This window comes from Crocodylus siamensis, chromosome 3 (genome assembly GCF_052110815.1).
Source record: "Crocodylus siamensis isolate JL-2025a chromosome 3, ASM5211081v1, whole genome shotgun sequence".
NCBI classification, from domain to species: Eukaryota; Metazoa; Chordata; order Crocodylia; family Crocodylidae; genus Crocodylus; species Crocodylus siamensis.
In genome coordinates this window covers 213,325,401-213,343,845 of record NC_143397.1, presented here as the reverse complement: position 1 = coordinate 213,343,845, position 18,445 = coordinate 213,325,401, and the positions used below count along the sequence as shown (strand labels likewise).

The 18,445-nt window shown below is 42.0% G+C and overlaps 1 protein-coding gene across 1 annotated transcript in view; it reads left to right on the top strand.

Moving 5' to 3' along the window:
- Window positions 1-16,814: 16,814 nt before the first annotated feature.
- The window catches only part of MMP16 (matrix metallopeptidase 16), a 294,816-nt gene continuing 293,185 nt past the window's right edge, over window positions 16,815-18,445 (top strand). Inside the window, exon 1 of the mRNA XM_090040277.1 lies at window positions 16,815-17,340. Within this exon, the coding sequence (XP_089896403.1) occupies window positions 17,209-17,340 (132 nt within the window). The 5' untranslated portion in view covers window positions 16,815-17,208. The remainder of the gene's footprint in view (window positions 17,341-18,445) is intronic.

Below are 18,445 nucleotides of genomic sequence, written 5' to 3'. Positions count from 1 at the left end.
AAGAATATAAATATGTAGCAAAAATGAAGAAATTTCCCAAAAACTATGATTTAAAAAAATTGGAGCAAAAATCATTATGATAGTTGTTAGATATTCTGGGTGAAATTCTAGCCCCACTGAAATTAATGGCAATATGTCTTTTGGATTCAAATAGAGCTAGAATTTCATTCTGTTACCTAGAGAAAAGACTATTTCAAACACTGACTTAAGAGTGCAGCAGGAAAGGCAATGTTTAATTTGGAGTTAATTTGTTGAGAATGCCAGAATACAATGGAGTCCAGGTCATCTTTTCCATTATTTTGTTTTTTCTTTCAGTCCCTTTTTTCATTCTTTTTCAACAGGTTTCCTGGTTATCTTTAGAATCCTTTCATTTGCACTCATAAAATGCTAAAATGGCATCCTTTTGACTCATGACCTTATTCTGCCTTTCCCATCTCTTGTTACTTCATCATTTCTTTGGCCTTTATTTGCATCAGCCATGATGTTCTCAGGATGGCATCATTTTTCCTGACTTCTCTTAGATATGGCAATCTCTCTCGCTTTATACATGAAATCAGTCACAAACAAGTTACCCAATCTTCCCCTCTCAGTCTGACTCACTGTTACTTGTGCATTCTCTCTCTCTCTCTCTTTCTCTTCTCTCCTCCTTTCTGGCCTCCTATGTCCTTATTATTTTGAGATTGACCTGTCACAAGGTTACTCTCTGTACTTTATGAAGCCAGGAAATACTCCCACAGCACACCTCAGGCATGTAAATGAATAGTGAGAGGACAGAACCAAGCCTGGAAAGCCAGGCAAACAGTGAAGTTCAGGGAAGGATGGCACTTTCGCACTATCTTTCTTAGGACTGGAACTGAAAAGAACAATCTAGCCCCTACTATCCTTACTCTGCACTTTTTTGCTGGTTTGTTCTGCCCTCCTCTAACCACCACTTTATGTATGTCTTTATTTCTTCCAGCTGTCTGAGAATACATACAATACTTATTTGATAGTTTTTTATGTAGACATTGTTGGTATAGATTGTCATATAGATTTTTTTAGAGCATCGCCTATAGCTGCAGTAATAGTCAGAGACAGACAAGCAGTAGCATTTTTCAGTTATCTAAGCCCAGACAGCTGTGAGAGTGCCTTGCAGTCTGTAATATTTTGAAACTTAATGGTGATGTCCCCATAAGATATTCAGTGCTACACAAAACACTTGCATTAGATTAGCTTCTTGAAATATGCAGGTGTTATTCAAAGTATTATGGTGAAATATATAGTAATCAAAGGATTCACCACTGAAGTCCCATATTCCAGTCTGGTCTAACATATTAACTGCATTTCTTTGAGTACCTTGCTTGACCAGTCTGAGCCTGCATCAGTCGAGCTGTGAAACTGGGTAAAAGCAGAAGTTGACAAAATACAGATTCTGCAGGTGAATATTTTGTTTTGAAAAGAAGAATGAGTCATCTATTTCTCTCCATCAGAGCAACAAGTGACATCTCCAGGCCAAATGACATTGATGCAGAATGTTTGAAGTTAGTTTTGCGATTTCTCATCGTGTTTTTAATCCTGGAGTTATCAACTTGAAGCGGATATAGTGTGTGTCTCTTGTGTGCCTTGTTATGTGTTAATTTTAGGTGGCTTCTGGAGCTCTTAACCCATAGATTGTCTACACATTGACACCTGAAAATAGTTTTAAGCACTCTTTAGGTGGCTTAAAGCTATGTCACTCCAAGGCAGGTTTCTCTCTGTTCTGTGTTACCCAGCTTGAGTCATATTAATGTATAGACACTCTAGGCAACATATTGGTATAAACACTCCACCCAACCTCCTGTCCCCCTGTGGCCCAGATCAGGCCCACTGCCTCCCCCTCTCCCACCTCTTTTCCACAGGACCCCAGATCCTTCTTGCTTGCTGCCCCCTGCCCCTTCTCCCTGCTTACTTGTGGCTGCCTGCACTGTCTGTCCCAGGGGAGCAGACAGGGAAGAGTTAACCTGACTGCCTAGCCACTATCACTGCCCCAGCTGCTACTCTCTAGACCAGGCTCAGTCCAGAGAAGAGCAGCAACCTGGTAGTGGGAAATGGGCAGGCAGGTTAACCCTTCCCTGTCTGCTCCCTCAGGACAGACAGCATGGAAGAAACTGCTGTTTCTAGGAAGGAACAGTTCCGTCTTTTAATATTGATCAGAGACAAATTTATTGGTCCTTTTGGGTACTGACTTCTTTATAGGCTTCGATATAATGTATCAAGAAAGATTAAATTTTAGAAAGGTGGGGCTAAAAGCAACTTCAAGAGGCCAGTTAGTCCATCCCTTTATTGAGACTGATTTAAGTATCCTGTGACCATCCCAGACCAGATGTTTTTTTTCTAATCTGATCTTAGAACAAATAAATCAGAGAAGGCAAATTCTACAACTGCCCTACGTAGCCTCTCCCAGTGTATATTCAATTTTTCCTCTTATCCAAACCAAATCATCTTCACAGCAGATTATACGGATTCATTCCCATTGTATCCCCAGTGGCCATGGAGAACATTTGATCACTGTCATTTTTGTAACGGCATGTCATATCTTGGAAATCAGTTACTATGTTTCTCCTCAGTTTTCTCTTTTCCAGATGAAATCAATCCAGTTCCTTCATCCTGAACTCCCCGGGTGTGTTGCAAACCTGTGATCATTCTTGTTGCTCTCCTGTGAACTCCCTCCAATTTGTCCACCTCTTTCTGTCATGCCAGGCAGTGGATGGCCAGGTGTGGGTCAGGAGAAACAGCCAAGATCTGAGGGGAGGGTGCAGATTCTGCCTGGGGGGAAGCCAGAAGCCAGGAGCTTTGTCTAGAAAAGTGAGTTAGAGATTCAGTGGGCCAGGCAGAATGCAAGGTCAGAAGGCTGGCCAGGTCAAGCATCCAGGAGATCAAACCAGAGAGTTGATCAGGGAGCAAAGGGTCAGGCTAAACTTGGGGTCTGTGGGCAAACCAAGCCAGGTATCTAGAACATCTTGGCAGAAAGCCAGTAGCAGCACAGCAAGGGTGCAGCAGCCTAAGTACAAGGTTGAGCCATGTTGCCCAGACACTTCCTTTTCCAGGTCAGTGATTTATATTGGAAGAAATGAAGGGTCAGCTGACCCTGGCTGACCACTCCAGTGGCCAGGAGTGGGTGCGTGGCTAGGCCCAGATGGAGGGCTCTGGTCGCTTGAGTTTGCCCCAGTGTGCTACTGAGGAGGTGGTAGACTGGGATTAGTGGCTTGACATTTTGCATCCAATGGAGGTCGCACCTGGGCAATTAGAGTAGAATACAGTACTGTAATTACCTTCCATGTCCTAAATACAGCACTCCTCTTAAAATAGTCAAAAAGGAGATTTGCCTTTTTTTGGCAAGAGTATCACATTGTTGGCTCAGTCAGTTTCTGATCTAAAAAACCCTCAGATCCTTTTTTGCAGTACCAAATATTCCTGACTAAATATTTCCCATTTTCTTTTTATATGTTTGATGTATCCTAAACAATAATATTCCCCCTGTGTTGTTATTGAAGTACATCTTGTTAATGTTCAACTTGTTTGGACCAGTTGTCTAGTTTAACATAATTGTGTTGAATGTATATTATCTGCTCAAAGTGCTTGAAACCATTTCTACCACTCATGCATTGTATATATTTTGTTTTATCATCCAAAGTATGAATTAAAATATTATATAGAACCCATCTAAGGCAAACCCTTGAAAGATCTCCCTCTCCCCTCTGCTTCAGAAATGACCTCTCACTTTGCCATGGGTCATTAATAAACAGTCTTTGAATATGGTTTTTGAGTACTGAACTAGTGAGTTCATTTAGAAGCCTAAGAAAAATGAAAAGTAGAACACATCTTGTAAAAAGTTGATTTATGCAAACTGAGTTAAAAATAAGGGGTTTTCTATTCATGCGTTATCCCATGTCTTGATTTTCTCTCCCTTTCTTTTTCCCCATTGAAAAAATACACGTAACTGATTGGTGCATGTAGTGAGGGGAATGGAAATATTTTTATCACCATAGCAACAAAATGCCTTGATGGGGAACAGAGCACTCAGCTAAAATGTGTAAAGCAAAAATGTTGCACAGATTTTGGGCCTGAAGCATCAGAGCCTAAAAATACAAAATGTGATCTGTTTGTATTCTATACGGCTTGCTGGGTGAGTGGCAATATCTAAACCACTGGTGATTTGCTATGGTTCCAGCTTTGTTAATCTCACATACTATCAAGTAACTTAAACCATTTGGTACTTGAAAAAGCATGGATCTGGTGTCTGATGCTCAACTTTTTAGAAATATTGGTTTAAAGAAATGTTTAGCAAACCATGTTGCCTGTATCATAATCCTTTAAAAGAGCAAGAGTTAGTAAGGAGTCAAGCCACTAGCATAGTACGATTAGGAAAAAGGCCTTATTTCTGTTAAACATCTGTATAATGGCTAGTAAAAATTCCCCCAAAACATATACCAGATCTACTCTGGCACTTTGAGATAAATGAACTAGACATAAAGCTAAAGTTGGCAGTATTACGGATTGCTCTGGTTACAAGTAGGGATAACTGAAGGCTCAATTTAAGCCAGGGCTATTCAGCTTCTGAGTCACTGGGGGCCGCATGCTGCACTAGTTGTGTAACCTGGGTCGTATGTTATGGGGCCTCCTGGGATGCCCACCTCATAGACAGTGCGGCCATCCCAATGCATGGGCAGAATGAGCCCCTATCCCACCACATAGCAGGCTCTCTGGGCCCCTCCCACCATGCTGCTCTGGACCCAAAGACCAAGGCTGCTGAAACAGCAGGAGCAACTGGGAGGTGGTGGTGGTCAGGTGGGAACCAACAGGCCACATATTAACTACTCATGGGCTAGGCATGGCATGCAGGTCCCCAGGGGTGGACAGGCCTAATTAAAGCCTTCCAAATCATTACTGCATTCCTCATCATTTGTGTAGGTTGTAGGGTATGCTCAAGTGACATGCTGGTGATGCTCTTGGTTGTATTGTGCTGTAGGGGACTATTTTGTTTAAATAGAATCATAGAAAATTAAGGTTGGAAGGGACCTCAGGAGGTCATCTCGTCCAACTCCCTGGGCCCCCAGTGACTCAAAGCAGGACCATCCCAAACTTCATCATTCCAACCAGGGCTTTGTTGAGCTGGGCCTTAAAAACTTCCAAGACTGGAGATTCCACCACCTCTCTAGGTAATCTGTTCCGGTGCTTCACCACACTCCTAGTGAGAAAGTTTTTCCTAATATCCAATTTAAACCTCCATTGCTGCAACTTGAGACCATTATTCCTTGTTCTGTCATTGCAAACAGTCTAGCTCCATCCTCTTTGGAACCACCCTTCAGCTAATTGAAGACTGCTATCTAATCCCCTCTGTATTCTTTTCTGCAGACTAAATAAACCTAGTTCCTTCAGCTCCTCTTCATACGTCATATGCTCTAGCCCTTGAACCATTTTTGTTGCCCTCCACTGAACTCTCTCCAACTTGTCCACATCCTTTCTGTAGTGGGGGCTCCAAAACTGGACACAGGGCTCCAGATGTAGCCTCACCACTGCAGAATAGAGCAGAATAATTACTTCCCTCAATCTGCTGGTGACAGTCCTACTAATGCAATTCAGAATGCTGTTAGCCTTCTTGGCAACAAGGGCACAATGCTGATTCATATTCATCTTATTATGGATCTAGGTATGTATATGCAGATACTTAACACAAGCAAAAATATTTAACAGAAGTAGAGGCAAATCTAGACAAATCTAGAGAGATATTTAACTAGCATAATTGTTGATTCCATTTTAGTTGGTGAAACTATGACAATTTACCCTGGCTGAGGACCTGCCATATAAAATATAATTTGACCCCTTTGGTAAATATATATTTTCATACTTCATTGACCTGCATAAGTAATTTGTAACATACAATTTTTGGATAATTTTGATCTTTTTCTACTAGTGAACCTTCCATGAACAGACTACAAAATTCTCCAGCGGATTTGTTCTGCACAATTATATACATGTTGCTTTATTACCCTACATGTTCTTTATAAGACAGTTTATTAGGAATATACAAATTCTATGCTGTGTTGGTTACACACTTAACTATGTGTTACCCAATTTAAGGCAGCAGCCCCTGCCTTCTACATCTGCTCAGTGGCCATCATATGTCCATGCCCCTTACTGTTGATTGGCTAAGAGGTCCATCCCCATACCACTGACTGGTAGAAAGGGGCAGGGCCACTTGACAGGCAGCCCTCTCAGCCAATCAGTGGCAAGGGGTGGGTGCAGTAATCATCTTGCCTGCTTACTTTTGTGCTGGCAGCTCCTTTCATGCTGATCTGCATGACCAGGGGAGTGCTGGCTTCCACTGAGGAGCCAGCACTTTATTTTTGGTAATTTATTTTTTCGTGGTTTTCATGGAGATTGCCCCATTTTGCAATTTCCCTATACATAACACATGTGGCATTACTTCTGTTCCTTGATTATAATAGCGAGAGATATAACAAAGAGAAAGAGTTACTGTGTTAGTCTGGAGTTAGGCAGAAGGCAGGGCAGGGTGACATTTTACTTTATATTCTATGTACCTCTTACTTTTTATTTTACTTTTTACTCATGTCTCATTTAGAGAGAAATTTACTTTTGTTATGCTATAGCCTGATCTAGGGACTCTCCACTAGGATGCCACAAGACCCTTTCAGGGGTATGAGTGCTGCATGGCCAGGTAAAATTTGCCCCGTGCAGTGGCAACACATAGGAGGTTCATGGGGGTGCACACCACCTGAGAGCACTGGCGCACCCCCTGACAGACCACACTCTCCACTTAGGCAATGAGCAGGGGGAGCACCGGTGCCCTCCCTGTGAGCACTGGCCAGGGCGTGGGAGTGCCGGATGAAGCACTGCGGCCACCTCCAGGAGTGCCACAGCTACTTCCTAGTCAGCGAGATTGGCCATAGGGGGACCCCTTCCTGCCCCCCTGGTCACTGACTGGCCTCCCCTAAGGTGGCACCAGTCGCCCATGGCCCCATGCACCTCATGTGCAGCTAGATCAGGAAGGACTGATCCTGCACATATTATGGTTATCTGGTAAACCTAACGCAGGCAGGAGCAGGTGCTCTTACCATAGCCCTTCCCAGTCTGGTCCTGCATGCTCCTTCTGGAACCAAAGACACGTGGGGCATTTTCACTTGGCAGCAGCTGTTTCTCTCGGCTGCTTCAGCATGGCACTATACAAGTTCCATAAATATGAAAAAAAAGTAGAAAACGAGGAGGACGAACAGAGAGAAAAGACCTGAAAAAGTTATAAGCCAGGATGTTTGAAAAGACAGGATAGTTTAAAATACTCTAGGTGTTTGTTTGTGCAATACACGGAGAATATGTGACTGTGGTATAAGGTTAATCTGTTTAAGTTTTCTTGTAACTTGTATATTCACAAGTTATACAAATAATAATGAACTGGAGCTGATTAGACTTTATACCAGACCACATCATAATGTATCCTCCATTAGATTCATATTCATCCTCCAAAAAACCTGCATCATAAGAACGTTGAAAATGTCTGGTTAAGCACTCAATACTCAAAAATTAAAAAGTTGAAATAGTATATGCAGCCTTCACAGTGCCTACAAATTATCTGAGCGTCTCCAGTAATACAGTCATTTTCTGTTTTTCAAATATCACACTATATTACACATGTTTTAGCCATGCCCTATGAGCCATCATTGCCAGAGAGGCTTCTCTTCATTTGCAGACTGAAGAAAATAGGATATGATTCATAATGTATAGTCATGCAGCAGTCTACCTTACTAGAAACTGAGATAGTTTGCTTGGAAAGAAACAGCAGTAAAAATAGTTGTGTACGCACCATGAATCTGCATTTATTCCAGAGTAGTTTAGGAGTGTTCATTGCAAAAAGGCTGTTGCCTGCTCCCCTGCCACCTGGTGGTGAGGTTCTGTAATAGCACCTATTGCATCTGATAACTGGTCATCTTTCTCTCCTCTAGGTTTATTTTGTAATTTAAATTAGTGTACCAAACAGTGTAAAGTACACGGGTGTTAACATATTGCTTACCCACGCCTGATGCCAGATAGCTCCTACTTTCTTAAGTGGACTCTCTCTTGTTTGTTTTATGTTGGCTTCTTCAAATTATTGTGGGCTCTTGTCAAACACATTCCCTATCATCAATGATTGCCTCTTCTAACAAGAACAGTGTGGAATTTTCTTTCTTTAAATAGTTCCCATATTTCTCCAAAATATTGCACAAGAATGCTATAAATGTATAACTATTTTCACTTAGAGAGACAACCCACACACACATAATTGGGACTTATATCAGAGAAAAAGATAGACAATGACAATTCTTTCATCAACCTATGTGAACCAAATTTGGGGTAAAGTTGTCCTGGGAAAAATCTGTAGTAAAAATACACTAACAAAAGAAAGTTTTATCTATGTTCTTCTATCCTAGGGTTTCCTGGGACAAATAAGCTACTGTATGTTCCCTATTCATGAGCCTGTGAAAACACTTAAAACCGACTCCTGAATTGCTCTTCTTCTGACTGCTGAGAATCCCAGTGTAACATATCTTTTTTTAATTGCAATGTAAATTACATTGAGATCAATGTGGCATATATCCAAGACTTTATTCAGGAGTTGTATGATTCTGAGACCAGAAACTTCATGCCTACTCAACCTAGGATGAAGATGATTGGTAGAACTGTGCTCCAGAACCTAAGCATAATTTGACAAAAGCTGTCATGATGGTAAAGATAGCCTTGAAAGTACAAAACAGTTTTAATTTGCTTCTGCTCTACTTGTGTCATTGGTGGTTGACTCTGAAACCTACTGCTGGCATTTAAATGTCAACATTCTGAACTATTTTATTGCTGTTCAGTTTTGCACCACAACCCCATATTCACTCTTGCCAAATGATAAAATTACCTTCTACCTGTCTGCAAAAATTCTTCCGCTTCTCCTTAGCACCTTTTTTGATACCACTATATTTTATCAGTACAAATATACTGAAATTGTTTAGGCAATATAAAATAATTTGATTTGTCAAGAGAGCAAACACCAAGTGAACTATGCAACTTTATCCTTTTTTTCTTTTTTTGTCATTTTTAATCCATTCTTTTATGAATACCTTAAATGTCAAGTAAAGCTCCTGGACAATGTCCTGTCCTGCAAATCAGAATGACTTTCCTCAGAATTTAGGTTCAGAGTTAGCTAGGAACATAGCCTTTTATACTGTACCTTAAAAGCCACACATTGGCTTTTCTCTCTCTCAAAAAAAAATGCCTATTCTTTTCTTCCATGACCAACTTTATAAGTCTTTTAATGTTCTTAGCAGCTTTTTAAAAAACCTGATCCTTCCTTAACCGATTCATATATGCAGGAATATTCTCCCCATCCTTCTTACTCCTTAGGTTCTGTTAGTTACCTGTTGCTGGTGCATGTTATTTATTTTTATTTGTTTTTTTCTTTAGCTTTTAACAACACCAATCTCATACTGAAACCATCTCACACAAATTAAAGAGACAATATTCAACACAAACTGTTAAGATCTCACAATAATTATTGAACTGCCACTACAACATTACCACAAGCTAACTGAGTAATCAGCAGCACAATCCCAGTGCCAGCTGGTCTATTTGTGAGTGCTTAGGCATAAGGAGCCCTCAAGTTGAACACAAACATGTGGAGAAATTGCTGACAGAGCTGATGTTTAAAGGGGCCTTTGCTTTGTAGGAGCTGAACCACATAAGAAGAAGCAAGGAGCAAAGATTACAAGGATAGGAGGGAAGCAGCCAGGATGAAGTTTTTTTAAAACATAAAAAATTAAGTGTTACAAGACACACTGGGTAGGCAGGCAGGGTCAGATCTAGGAATCTGGCTGCACCATTTACCATTTATTTATTTTTTATATTTGTACTGCATTTCTAACCCAATACTAACTTATATTTTTAAAGAAAAAAATCAGTAATTTGTTTTAAAAAATTACAAATTTTCTGCCTTCCTCATGTGTTCTTCAGGTCTGTTTTTTCCATCTATTGTGTCTATATCTATTACACAGTCTTCTAATTCAGCATGTAATACCCTATTGCAGCCTATGTCTCTCATTTTGCAAAGTAATTCTAGGCTTCTAAAAGACACATCAAGCCTAAAAGGCTTTTGGGAGAGCAGAGCCTGCTTTTTGCTGCTGTTTTTGCAAAAGCAGTAACCTTTAAGTAGCGCTTTTAGGATGTGAAACAAAACTGCTGACTATAGGCAACACTGGGTACTAACACAACATTGGGTGTTAACCCAGCCCCACTCCCTCTCTCACCATGGGGGCCTCAAGCTGCCAGACTGCATTCCTGGCCATGTGCATGCTGCAGCCACGTGAATGCATGCAGCATTTATAGGTGACATTATTGGCCACATTGGCCAAAAAAAGCCGATTGCTGATAATACAATTTCCTTTTATCAATGTCGATACGATATGTATTGCTGTAAAGACTGATCATAGACTAACATGATGTTATAAGTTAAAGTCATGATGGGGACCGTGTGGAGGTCTAGACTGGAGGGAAATATCTGTACCTGAAATAGAGTAAGTCTGGGCTGACCACAATGGGCCCCCTTTGTGATATGAAAATAACTTGCATATAATTGTGTCAAGCTTGCTAACTTGTTGACTATGCATAAGGGCAGGTGAGCAAGAGAGAAAGGTTGGAACTGAAAGGAGACCACTGCAAGATATGTGGAGACTGAACATGTGACAGCGACTGAAGAGGTGGTAGAATTTGATTAGATAACAGCAAACAAAGGAACTGTACAGTATAAAAGAAGAGATTACGTGGAAGGCAATTTCGGTATGTAACACTGAAGACACCACCATTCAGGTGCACAGAAGCCCCCTTGTATGATAACTTAGCCTGGCTAGTGCCATTGCCAAGCAAAGACTACTTATCCTATATGTAATGTATCTGATCAATCATTTCATTTTGCTTTGTTTAGTCTGTTAACAAATCAATGTATTTTATATGACTGGAGTGGTCTGAAGTCTCACTTATTGTTACTGCCCCAGCCACCTCAAATCTACCTGCAATTCAGGTGTAACACTATTTTCTCACATGCAACATGCACAACATTTCCCTCCACAATCAGCCCCCCAAAATAGGGATGCATCTTAAACAGAGAAGCTGCTTTCTTTGCTGGAAAAGAAGACAGCCTGGAAACACTATGCATGCCATGCAGCTGCCAAAATGCCTGCTGCTTGTGTCTAGCTCAGGAGGCTAAAGGGTAGCACTCTGAGCACTGGTAGCTTGTGCCTGAAGCAGCAAGTGAGTTGTTCACAGTTTCTTGATGAGACTTTAATGTGGAAACACTTCATTTGCAGGAACTTATTTAAATAACTACTTAACTTCCAGTCATGCTACTGTCCTTGCAAAAGCTTGAGGCCTAAGCTTGTGTGACTGAAAGTAAGTCTTCCTGGGAAAGTAGTGTCTGGGAAACGTACCATCCCAGGAGATGGTCTGGGTGGGACAGTGGGAAGCAGGTAGTTCTCGCTGCCTGTTGCCTCCCCCAGGCAGGCACCTGGAAGGCCACATTTCCTGGATGCTCATTGTTCCCAGGTCACACAACCAGCCATGACTCTGGGAACTTTTCCTTTTCTACATTCTGCCTTCTGAAAACAAGGTGTTTTATTTGAGGGTTCATTGTATGCAAGAAAAGATGACAGTCAATCTCTGTTTTAAACCTCTCATCAACCATCTCCTTTCCTGCTTAAAAGAGATTCCAGGGAAACACCTGAAATATCTCAGAGGCTCAAAATTAGCCAGTGGTTTAGCCTGCATGGTAAAGAAACCTGGTAGGGAAACTATTTGCAAGTGGAGAGCTGAAGCATGGAATCTCTTGATCAGCCTTTTACACCCTGCTGCTCTGATGAAGGCTCATGAGGTTTATCATAAAGACTTGGTACCAGGAGTGTAACAAAAGGCCCTGCCTGAATAGTCAGCAACACAGAAATTCTTCTTCTGATTCTACAGACCTTACCTGTGGGGTGCCACAAGACTCCGTCATTGCTTTTATCTTACTCAACTTATATACAAAGCCATTGGTGGACCAGTCAGAAAATACAGCTGAGATGCTTTCACTTGTATTTAGCTCTGTCTTCTCTTTAACACATGTCCGGCAGAGACAAGAATACCCTCATGAGTCATGACTCATGAAAGCTGGACCTAGTCAGAGAAGAAGAGATCCTAGTGGGAAGAAGAAAGTGCTCAGGGGAATGTACCTTCCTCATCACATACCACTTTGCAGAGGGTATCTGCTATTAGACTGTTAAATTGGTTTGCAGTCTCGATGTCCTGTAGGGTATCTCTGTGCTGCTAGATGTTCAAATAGCCATTTGTTGGTGACTGACCAAAAGTTTGGACTCCACAGTATTCAGTTCAGACTTGGACATGGTGATTGTTGTGTATATAATATCCACCCACAAGAACTGCAGTTCATTTTATCTCACAAGGAAGTTATACTTTAATAGTTCCAGTTGGTACACACTGTACATAAACAATATAGGTTGCTGTGAGAAACATCTTTGCTTTCTGCACTGGTTCCTCATGGAATACAAGGTCTATTAAATGGTCTCCACAACCTGAGACTGTGACCAACTAAGAAACTGAACCAGTAAGCGAGTGACTTTTAATCAAAAGAGAAACGTTTTGCAGCACCTTAGGACTGAACTATTAGAAAACCAAGGGCCTCACTGCATTCAGAATTCAATGGAAGAATCACCTCTTTGATCCATTTTTGACCACTCTTAACCCAGTCCCACTGCAAGCCAATTGACTTGTTCAAACACTGTTTTAGAAAGGATTCCAGTTTATTCCGATATGCATGGAAAAGTAACAGAGAAGATGCTGTTGATGTTTTATAATTTAGAAATTTGAGACACACTCAGATACAACTGCTGCGGGGTCATGTTAGAATCTGGACAGATGGATTCCTTTACAGTCCTTCACCATGCTTTCTTTTTTTTTCTCCTGTTTTGTCTCTCCTCCTTCCCTTAGATTCAGTCTTTTTCACTTCTGCTTCTGCCCCCTGTCATCCCTTTGTTCTATTATCTTCCCTATACTCAGCCTTTTCTGCCACTGTCTCTGAAGTCTACCTTATTCTCTGACACATTTGTATTGCTCTTCTAGATAATATGCATCTCTCACTAAATATTTCATACACACATAGATCTCTGCTAGTCTCACAAATAGGCTTTATAACCAAGACCTCTCTCTCTCTCTCTCTCTCTCCTGTGGTATCACAAATTATTGCACCCTATTCACCTCCTCCTCCTCCATTTTCACATACTCGCACATTCCTGCCCCCAGCTCACTTGCATCTACTCATGGGTATATGCCATCACACACACATTTCTGATATTTCTCCCTGATGCAAACAACCTTGGATAGTATTTTGTTTTCCTCGCAACATCTCCTTTGCCTTCTACACACTTGGCTTCTTCCAGCACACACATTTTTGTACATTCCTACTTTCATTCCCCCATCAATCTCTTATACACAAACATGGATAGTATGGTGTTTTCCTCCCCCACAAATCTGTCAATGTTGTTGCTTTTAACTCCTCCTTTTACTGACAGCTACAGTACAGGAAAAGATGACAGCTCTATGTATGCCCATATGCCTTCCCATGCTGTCGACAATAGCCCCTGTTGTGGGCAGCATGAGAGATTTGGGAGATGCAGGATACTGTGACAGTAGCGGGATCTACAAAATACACCTATAGCAGGTGGATCTAGGGCAGGGTAATAAAAAAAGAAAGGGAACATGGGTATTTGGAGTAAGTAAAAGAAACATTTCTTCATTTTTACCTGCCCCTCCACTTATTTTTCTTCAAGCAGCAGTGTTTATGACCTGGATTAGAGAGTCGTGTATTTATAACAATATGTGTAAAAGTCAAAGAACTGTTGATTGGAAGGGACCTTAAGAAATCATTTAGTCCCTTCTAAAGTCGGATCAAGTATAACTAGACTACCTCAGTTAAACGATGGTCAAACATAGTATTAAGAACTTCTGCCATGGGAGATTTCACAGAAATCCTCGATAATTTGTTCCAGCATTTCATCACCCAAACTGTTACAAAGTTTTCCCAATATCCAACCTAAATGTTCTTTGCTGATTTTTTCTTATATCCTCTAGCAGAGAAAGAAAACAGTTGATCTTTGTAAGAAACATTTAAGTTTCATGTTTTTATATGACTTACCCTTACTTCCCCCCCTTTTTTAGACTTAAATAACCCATGTTTTTCATACCAAGTCATGTTTTCCAAATTGTTTATCATTTTTGCTCTCTTCTGCACGCTTTCTAGTTTGTCTATATTTTGCTTTAAGTGTGGTACCCAAAAGCTGAGGAACCTGATGTAGAGTGAAATTATTACATTCTTTGTCTAACATACAAGGCTGTTGATATATTCCAGAATGGGGATTTTCTTTCTTGCATCATTGACTCATATTTCATTTATGGTCCACTATAACAGATATTCCTCTGCAATACTGTTGCCTAGTGAGATATACACCATTTGTGTTACTTCCTAAGTGTCAGGCAAGGATTTCTTTGGCTTATATCTTTTACTGAACAATCTACGTAGCTGGGATAAAGTGAGACAAGTATGTGACTGCAAGGCATTCTTCATCAGCATTCGAAAGCTCACCTCCCATTATCCCAACTGCACAGTTGGTCCAGTAGAGGATATCATGCAGAGAAATCTTTGCCATAATTTCTGGACCATCACAGCTACAACTCACTCTTATACTTCCTAAGTGTAGCATTTTAGGTTTGTCTTTAGAGAATGTAATCTTGTTGATTATTAGACAATTTCTCCAGTTAGTCAATATTGCTTTGAATCTGATCCAAATTGTTTCCAGTCCCTCACAACTTGGTGTCATTTTTAAATTGTACTTTTGGTTCCATCAACCAAGTCAATAAAGATTCAAGGGGAAGAAGGAACTTGCATAACAGAAAACATAGAATTTAACCCAACATGTCCAGTCAATAATTTCTGATTGAGCTGAATTTTATCTTTCAGAGAGACATCTATTCTTGATTTTAAGACTTCAAATAATGTATTAATACACTCTATCTCTTGGTTAGTTGTGTTCCAATGGCTTATTACAATCATTGGGGGGAAAAAAACAAAATTTATTTCTAGCCTGAGTTTATCCAGTTTAAATGCTAGTCATTGCCCTTGTCTGCCAGACTAGGAGCCTTCCTCCACCAAAATTTTTTTCCACTTGTAGGTATTTCTGAACTGTGATTAAGTCAGCTTGTAACCTCCTTGATAGTTAAATAAGTAATAACAGCATTTATTGTTGGGTTTTTCCAGGGTGGATCGGTCTCGCAGAAAATTTCTGAATCATTCTGTTTTTTAACAACCTTTTTATAGTGTGGACACTATAACTAGGTGCAATGTTTTGGTATTCCACTTACTGACCCCAACATCTGAAGTAACACCACCTGTCTACTCCAATATATTTGTGTTTCTATATGAAGAACTATACTGGACATCCCTTAGGCATAAGATCACTTAGAGGCAGTATGATTATTTACTTTTCCAGAATGACCATTGAGGTCTTTCCTAAGTTACCGCTTTCCAGGTTACAGTTTTCTATGCTGCAGGAGTGACCCATATTCTTTCTTTTTATATGTCTGTCTTTATTTGGTTGCATTTAAAGGCACTGCTTGAATGGATTTAAGTGACCGTCCTATATCATTTTTAAGCATTCCACTCATTTTTGTGTCATCTGTAAACTTTATGGGAATGCTTTTATATTATCCTCCATCTGCTTCATAAAGACACTGGATCACATTGGTTCAAGAACAGATCTTTGAGGGTCTCTATTAAAAGCAGCATGTATGATACCCTTTTGAGCTTTATCAGTTAGCGTTGGCCAGTTTTGATCAAATGAATATGCACCACGTTGCTTTTGGACAGCATAGGGTTTTTTTGGTTCTGTTTTGGGGTTTTTTTTAAAGAATACATGGTAGACTTTTTGTAAGGTGTTTTGAGCCAATCGGGCCAGCAGAAGTGCTTTCCCTACCTGTTTGTAAGCTCTATGAAGAAAATCATGGTAATTTGATAACACCTACTTTCTACAAAGCTTGGTTTATAAAGACCCTTAGGCTTGTACTTCATGGCAAAGGCACCGTGAGTTCTATCCTGAAAGGCTAGCAGAAGAACTGGCAATGGTCCTTTTTAATGGAGGCTACGTAATATAAGTTTCATGGAGAGAGTATTTGAGTAAGTGTGCGGAGAACTCAATTCCAGAAACATGTAGGAAGGCCAGTATAGCGATGTACGCAAGGGAGGGAGTGAGAAAGCGGGGGAAATCTGTAGAGAGAACTTAATGCTAAGGCTGCACATTAATTCAGTGCCACAGCACCTTTCGGAAAGAAGGGGAATGTATATATTAAGGGAGAAATAGACTCCAATACAGTCCACAGTCCAATGCCTTGTAAAAATCCTCCAGCCTCCTTTTTCATCTGTGGGGAAGAAGGCAAAGAAGTGTTCGTTCGCCGGGACCGAACTCCTCTCTCGTCAGCACTGCTTTCAGCAGGCGGTCTGTGTGATTTTCACCGAGGTAGTCTAATGCGAGTGCGTGCGAGAGGGGAGAAGACATGAAGCGCGCTCGCCAGGCTCTCTCCGAGGCTGTCCCGCGCCGAGCCCGGGCGGCTGGCGCGTGCCGCAGCCGCCGCTCCAGCCCGTCTCCTTTAAGATGCGGGCGAGGAGGCTGCCCGGGGAGGAGGAGGAGTTATGTAGATCACGGATGAACATTCTGGAGTGGAGGAGAGCGGGGCGAGGAGTGAGCTGAGGCAGAGGCAGAGGCAGAGGCAGGGCAGGGAGCAGAGGCAGGCAGCCGAGGCCTTTCCCAGCAGGAGGGGGAGGAGGAGGAGGGGGAGGACACCGAGAGGCGGCTGCCGCGCGAAGGAGAAGCCGTGCAGGAGCCGCGGCGGCACTCGGGCGCCACATTCCCTCCGTACGGGCTGGCGATGTGGATGAGCAGGAGCTGACCCGGCTGCCGCGAGCCGCGCTTTGGAGCCGAGTGTCCGCTTCTCCTCCTCCTGCTGCTGCTGCTGCTGCTGCCCCCGCGCGGCTCGACCCGCACGCGGGGGTGCCCGCCGGCACGCGGCTCGCCCGCCCGGTCGTGGAGCAGGAGCTCTTCCGCCCGCTGGAGCCCGGGCACTATGCTCGTACTCCCATTCAGCACTGGGAGCCGCTTGGATTTCGTGCAGCCGTCCCGGGGGGGGTTCTTGCAAGCCTTGCTTTGGATTTTATGTGCTACGGTGTGCGGAGCGGAGCAGTATTTCAATGTGGAGGTAAGGTCGGGCTCGGGGATGTGAGCGAGCGGGGCTGCTGCTCTGTGCGCCCATCTGGTTCCGGTTTTCCCTCCCCTTCCAAGGGCTGCTGCTGAAATATTTGGGTTGATTCAATAAAGCGACAGCTCCCCAGCCATGTCTTGTGAGCAGCCAGGACACACACACAACATACACAGATATATAACACGCACCGCACAGACATCACAGATATCACAAGCACATCAGACACATATAACACATATATAACATATATCACACACACATCACATGCATCAGACATATCACACACACGCATCTCTCTCTCTCAAGCACACACACATACATAAAGGTTTGTCTTTCCTGCAGCAAATAGCCCAGTTTATCTGTTCTGAGATCTCTTGTTTGATCCGTGCCTTTCAGACCCACAATCCCGTTATCTCTGGCAGCACAAAGCATGACGCTGAGCGCCAGAGCACATCACTGTGCCCTGGCAATGCCCCTCACATATGGTGTGTGTGAAACCCTAAACACAAACCCCAGTGGCACGAGAAAAGCAGCTGCGATGCAATGTATACAGAACAGCTCAGGGAATGTGGCACCATCATCCCTGACTTCAGATGTGTTGCTCTTATTATTTCTTTGTGGGGTTTTGTTTTTTTGGAGGAAGGATGAATGAAAGGGAATCTAAGGTGGGCCTGAGGTGCGGGAGAAGGAAACGTGCTAGATTAGCATAGTTCTTTGTCACTAGGTATTTGTCAGACTATTAATTGAAACATACCCATTTTCTTGTAACTTGAAATGACTGAACAAATGGCACATAGGTGCAGCTACTGAACAGAAGTTGGAGGGCGGGGCAGAGGAAGAAACGTTTTTTTTTCCTTTAATGTAGAAGAATAAATGTGGGGTTACCCAGGCAGGGCCAACCTTAGGAAATTTGCTGCCATAGTGAAATTTCAGGGTGAACCTCCATTTCCATCCCCTCCTCTAAGCCAGCCGGTTTTTCAGTTGTTATTCATGCTTTCCATTAAGTACTTTGACGCTTTCTTTTTCTTGGAATTAGTCTCCCTTCCTTTTCCTTCCTTGATTCCTTTCCTCCTACTGTGTGCCCTGATCTATCTTTTTGTTT